At 40.6% G+C, this 6624-nt stretch overlaps 1 protein-coding gene across 1 annotated transcript in view; it reads left to right on the top strand.

The window, feature by feature from the left end:
• LOC104779360 (inactive GDSL esterase/lipase-like protein 23) overlaps nucleotides 1-795 on the top strand; it is a 2128-nt gene extending 1333 nt beyond the window's left edge. The window contains exons 3-4 of the mRNA XM_010503710.2: nucleotides 7-295; nucleotides 391-795. Coding sequence (XP_010502012.1) covers nucleotides 7-295; nucleotides 391-671 — 570 coding nt within the window. The 3' untranslated portion in view covers nucleotides 672-795. The remainder of the gene's footprint in view (nucleotides 1-6; nucleotides 296-390) is intronic.

The following is a 6624-nucleotide window of genomic DNA, read 5'->3' as shown; positions in this document are numbered from 1 at the left end:
GTCATTTCCGTGACCAACAAGTTAAAGAACGATATCAGCTTGTTGTATTCATCAGGAGCGAGTAAGTTCGTGATCCAAACCCTAGCTCCATTGGGTTGCTTACCTATCGTCAGACAAGATTACAACACCGGGATGGATCAATGCTATGAAAAACTCAACGATTTGGCTAAGCAACACAACGAAAAAATTGGACCGATGCTGAACGAAATGGCCAAAGCATCTCCTGGTTTCCAATTTACCGTCTTCGATTTCTACAATGTCATTCTTCGTAGGACGCAGAGGAACCTGAACTTCCGTGAGTTGATTAATGGGTTACGGTGGTTTTCAAATCTTAATAATTTTATAAACTCTGTTACCATGTGAAAATAACCTTTAAATTGTTACGCTTAGGGTTTTTCGTTACGAACTCATCGTGCTGCGGAATTGGGACACACAATGCCTACGGTTGCGGTTTACCTAACGTGCACTCGAAGCTATGCGAGTACCAACGGTCTTACCTATTCTTTGACGGACGTCACAACACCGAGAAGGCACAAGAAATGTTCGGAAATCTACTCTTTGGTGCCGATCCAAATGTTATCCAACCGATGAACGTCCGTGAGCTTGTGGTTTACCCAGCTGATGAACCGATGCGTGAGTCTTGGATGCCTACAACGTCAGCCACTTTCTAAGCCAGCATCTCTAGCTCGTTGTCTAGCTGCGGTTATAAATTTCTCTCTCTAAATCAATCTTTAGGGATCAATCAGATTCCTACAAGGATAATGAGTTCCGTATCAAACATCGGAATCTTGATGTTTAACGGTTTGCAACGTTGTTTCCTGTGTTCTCTAATGGATTTTCCTCTATATAAGAAAAATTTGAATTATACATATGCTCATATTTAATAAGTAATTAGTAATTTAGATTCAATGAAAAAAACTTTTGAGTTAAAGATAAATTTAAAAAAAAATTAAAAGATATATTGGAAATGTCCAATGATACTATTTGTGAAACAAATAAGAATATTTAGAACAATAATTTATGTGAAACAGAGGAAGTACTAAAAGATTTGATCTTCTTATCAAAAAAAAAAAGATTTGATCTTTGCAACTCTTACCACATAATGGAATTAAATCTAGAGTTCATTAAGCTATTGATCTACCATAATATTTAATCAATAATTTTTTAATTTGATGCTCACTTTGTTCCTAATTTAATTCATTTTTTAGAATTTTCACACATATTAAGAAAATATATTAAAAATTAATTATAAATCATTGCTTTTGTGATTTACAATTTCTGTATCCCTAAACCAATAATATTCAATAACGTTTTTTGAAGTTTAAATTCATCACTAAATAACTACTCCCTCTGTTTTCAATAAATTGATGTTCTGAGTATTTTTTTGGTTTTAAAAGGATTATTATTTAGACTCTAATTAATTAAGACATCTCTTTTGGTGTATTACTTTAATGATATAATACTAGTATAGAATTAACAGTTTTTTTTGGGATGAGGTGTAGTTTTATGGAATAAATTATTGATTTTTTTGATTAAATGTTTTTTAATCTATGTGTGAGAGAGAGACAGAGAGATAATAGAGGGAGTATGGCATCAACCAATGCATGTAGGTCTTGTCGCGCCATCCTCGCATTAGTGTCGACCAACACAAGCCTTGTATCGATCGACACTCATGCCGAGCATCACTTCCTCATGACTAGAAACTCCGAATCTCGCCTCTAAGCTTCTCCTTTTCGTCCCACACGATCCGAAGACCATATCTAAAACTCAGAAGTCACGAAAAACGCATAGAACTCACAAGAAAACAATTACATATCACACAAAATCACAGTAACAGAGATCTTAGCTTAGATAAGCCATAGTCATGCAATAACAAGATCTAAGCCCAAACGACGAAGCTAACACCACAACAACCTTTCCACCACGTTCCTAGCCTTAAATCCCCACTCTCTAAGAAGAAAAATCACTCACAGGACAAATGATCTCCAAAAACACAAGAACGCTTCTTTGGAAAACTCTCCTTTCTTCTTTTCTCTCTAAAAGTGTGAAAACGGCTACCGGAAATGAAAAAACTCGATTTTTTCTTTTTATACTCGAGTCTTAGGGCTCCATAAACTAGCCATGCAACCGAAGATTTAAAAATCAAACCGAAAACCTGACCAAAACTCTGTGTCGATCGACACCACTAACTGTTTCGATCGACACACCCACCAAAATTCCAATTTTTGGTTCGCGGGTGTTACAATTCTGCCCTACCAGCATAGATTCGTCCTCGAATCTATCACCAAACCAACAGTCAAAGATCTCTTGTGCAACCAACACTCTAGCCCGCACTTCCTCCGACTAACTATGAGGACTCTATCTGGCCAATAACCTGCGTCTCTGATATTATTCGCTCTCAACTCATGCATCTTCCCCGCTCTCAGGTCTCAACCTTCGATTTTTATCGGCTCGCTATCGGGCCTCAGCCCTCAAGCTACGGTAAGCAGGAAGTCAAATCTTGCTCTCAGGCTATCACCCTACAGCGTGCCTTCGGATCGTCACCCAAAGTTGATATACCAATTATACCCTCAGGCCACAAAGTTCTTCGAGATAACGGTATACAGGAACCTAACCATCCCCTCATGAGTTGTTCGAAATCTCATATCTCTAGAGCAATAATTCTGAGCTCGATCGAGTACCACGCTGACTAGAACTACCTCTATGGCTCTCTTAAGAACATCGCAATGTCCTACGACCAACACAAAGACGTCACAAAGACCCTAAACACATCACAAAAACCACAGAAACGCCCTGCAGGATCACCACCAAGGCCAGAAAAATGTCCAAAAAAGACCGCCACAAAGGCCACAAATGTCACTGGGACCGCCACCATGGTATCCGCGTCGCTAAGACCACCACAAAGATATCCAGCGTCACCAAGACCACTACCCCTGACCGGCATCACCAAGACAACTGTCAGGGTATAAAACATCACTAAGAACACTACCACTGACAAGCGTCACCAAGATCTTTGTCACCAAGAAGAATGTCAGGGTACAAAAAGTCACTAAGACCTCTATCATGGCACAAGCATCACCAAGACCACTCAATGCCATGATGCAAAACGTCACAAAGACCGCCACACAAGCACGCATCCCGCATGATCATCACAAAAATCATCACACTTTCCATAAAACTTTCCATTTTTTGAACTTTCTATTTATGGAAACTTGCCATTTATAATAACCCCAAGCTATTTCCTTTTCTATGACACACCAGTCAAATAAAGAAATACTCATCTTATTAATCATAAAATTTCATAATCGTTACAACCTCATCGAAAATACATAATGAAAATATTAAGATACAACAACACTAAGCCAACATCACGCATCCCGAGCACTACCTCATCTTGGTACTTAGTCGCCCAACCAACCACCCTTAAGCGACAAAGTAACAAGAGAGATGGGCTGGAAGACTCCATCCGCTCTAGCCATGGTCTTCAAACCATCACGACACTAGGACCGAGGTTAGGCAAGCTCTAGCCTTGACCTGTTTCTCGAACCACTTCTTGAACCTTGCCTTCATCCTCGCCTATGGCTCCCAAGTCTCCTCTAACACACCATCACAGTCCCACTGGACTCTCATCATAGGAATCTTCTTCCGCTGAATTTTCTTGATCCGCCTCTCAAGAACCCTCACAGATCTCACCTCAAAAGTCATGTTGGGCTGAAGATCTGCAGGAATCTCAGCCAACACCTCTTCATCCTTGTGAAGACACTTCCTCAGCACCGACACATGGAAGACCTTGTGGAACGCATGCATAACCTTAGGCAACTCCATCATGTATGCAACCGGTCCCACCTGCTCCATAAAGGGCTCATATACCTCAGACTCAACTTAGTCCCTGAGATAGACCTGTTCGGACTTGGATCATCCCGCCTCCAACAACTTTAACAGTCCTGAACCGCTCTCTGGGATCTCCACGAATGTTGCTTCTCTTGGCACACTCTGGGGTAACAAAGCAATGAGTAGTTTCATAGTCGAAAAACATATGGGACATAAGTCCTCCCACCAATAAGGTCTCTACACAAACTTTATGCACTAAGAACCCTAGAATTCATCACAGACACCCATAATATTCAAAAATGATAGAAAACCACAAAATCAATTTTAGAAATTATACCCGTGATCGTGTTAGCACTGGTTCCTCTCGTCTCCACTATCGTGTACACACATGACACCGCTAGTAACGGCAACTTTGTTTGCCTTACCTGCTGCACTCTTGGTTCTACCACCGCCACCGCCATCAGATGCAGCTTGGGACAAGCCGATCTGAGATGTCCCGCCTCTCTGCAGTGGTAACACACTCGACTCGTCGGCAGCGCTGGCTGGTTGCTCCTCTGTGGATACCTCGCCACCTTGTGCTCAAAGCACCCACACCCGAAACTCCCCACACCGCTAGACTCCAACCTCTGCATGGCGTCAAACTTCCGCTTCTACCCCTGCGCAGGCTTACCGCCCTTGCTAGGAACAGAATTTGGCTGAGTCTGCTGCGCTAAAGGACTGACCACCAACAACTGGCGGTACCACCAGAACTTGCCCACCAACCTCTGGCGGCACCACAAGAGCCGCCACACCAGCTGCTGGCGGTGCCATTGCTGGAACCCACGCAAACACCTGAGCTAGAAAGCCCGCCAAGACATCCTTCGGTTTGTGTGGTTGGTTTAGGAAGCCCCAAACTCAAGTTTAAAAGGAGAAACTCGACTTCCTTTGTCCCTTTTAGCCGTTTTTCACATTTTTTGAGAGAATTTCCTAGAGACTGTTCTTGAGGTTTTTGGAGATCCTTTGGCCTGTGAGTAATTTTTCTTCCTGAAGAGTGTGGATCCAAGGCTAGGGACGTGGTGGGAAGGTTTTTGTGGTGCTAACTTCGTCGTTTGGGCTTAGATCTCATTGTTTAAAAAATGTGAGTGCAAGACCATGGCTTATCTAAGCTGAGATCTCTATTTCTGTGATATTTGATGGGTTATGTGATTGTTTCTTGTGAGTTTTATGCGTTTTTTGTGACTCCTGAGGCTTGGGTTCGTTCCTAGGATTGTGTGGGGCAGATAGGAGGAGTTTGGAGGCAAGATTCGGAGTTTCTGGTCAGAGAAAATTGATGCTTGGCATCGGTGTCGGTCGACACCAACAAGAGGACGATTCGATGACTTTGGCAAGTGTCGATCAAGCTAAGGATTTTGGGGATGTCGAGCAAGGTGTCGGTCGACACCCTTCTTCAGTAGCGGCTGATGATGAAAATGCTTTGTATATTGTCTGGTTTGTTTTATTGTTTGTTGTTTGTGGTATAAAGAGATCTTATTGCTTGTGTGTATAGCCCAGTAGATGAGAGGATTGCCTCACTAAGTGTTTATAAAATACTCATGCATCTCAGTTTGTGTTTGTGGTGCAGGTAAAGGCAAAGTATGATCGTGGAATCAAGGCAATGAAGAGGAGGATGTTCTAGTGGCTCGATTCGTTGTTGTCTGGCTTCTGTTAGGTTGCTATAGTTGAGTCTTAGAATGTTGTTTAGGATTACTGGTTTTTTGTTTTATGTTAGATTGGATTATTGTTCAAGTTGGTATGGAATTAGTTATTTGATTATTGGATACTTTATTGGTTTAATGGTATCGCTTATGTTATCCGATGTTGTGTGTTCGGGGTTAGGTTGTTAATGAGTATGGGATCACTAGATTCTTATTATGATTATTATAAAAAACGGGTCGGTCATTTCAGCTTGGTATCATAGTTCTTATGGTTCTAGGTTTGGATTCACTAATTTCTGTTGTTGATGTTGTGGATTTGCATGTTGTGATTATATAAACTAGTCTATTGTGTGTGGCATAGAGTACTAAAACATTCTCTTGGAACCTACAATGTGATTTAATGGTTAGTATTTGTTTTGTGCTGTGTTGAGATTTGCTTGGTTAGAAATTATCTCCAATGAAACCGAATGGAACTTGTAGGCTTAGCAATCGTCACATCTACCAGAATGAAACTAAGCGTCAATCATTATGTTTGCTTCTCAGATTGTTTTTCAACTCTATCATTTTATAGACACACTTTGATGGTAAAGAATATTAATTCGAGGAAACAACAAGAAAGGTTTAACTCTACATGTTTTCTTCTAAAAAATATTTCATTGAAATATATAATTTTAAATCTTGGTACTACTATCTTGATACTACTATTAGAAAAAAATATAGTTTTGAAATAAATTAGAAACCAGTAATCCGTCAGACGGGGTTACTATGAACTGTTATTAACAAAAATTATCATATAACCCACACGAGCATGATCTAGTGATGATGTGGTAGTAAAACTAATTAAGAAAGGTTGTAATGAGCTACTTTTTGTTTTTTTTGGGGCAAACGGTTGTAATAAGCTACTTTAGATTCGATCCATCCTAGAAACTACTCTACAAACATGCAGGAGTCCGAGGTTTTTCAGATAGCTTCTCCTGGCTCTGGAATAAGTCAGATCTCATGGCCCCTTGACCCGAAAACAAGTTACAACAAAAGTCTTACGCAACCTAGTTTGATGCTCATGTTATCCGTTGAGCCTGATCACCCAAGTTACATATATATATATATATATATATATATA

Source organism: Camelina sativa, chromosome 3 (genome assembly GCF_000633955.1).
Source record: "Camelina sativa cultivar DH55 chromosome 3, Cs, whole genome shotgun sequence".
Classification (NCBI taxonomy): Eukaryota; Viridiplantae; Streptophyta; class Magnoliopsida; order Brassicales; family Brassicaceae; genus Camelina; species Camelina sativa.
Note: the sequence above shows the minus strand (reverse complement) of the source record. Positions and strands in the feature narration are given on the sequence as shown.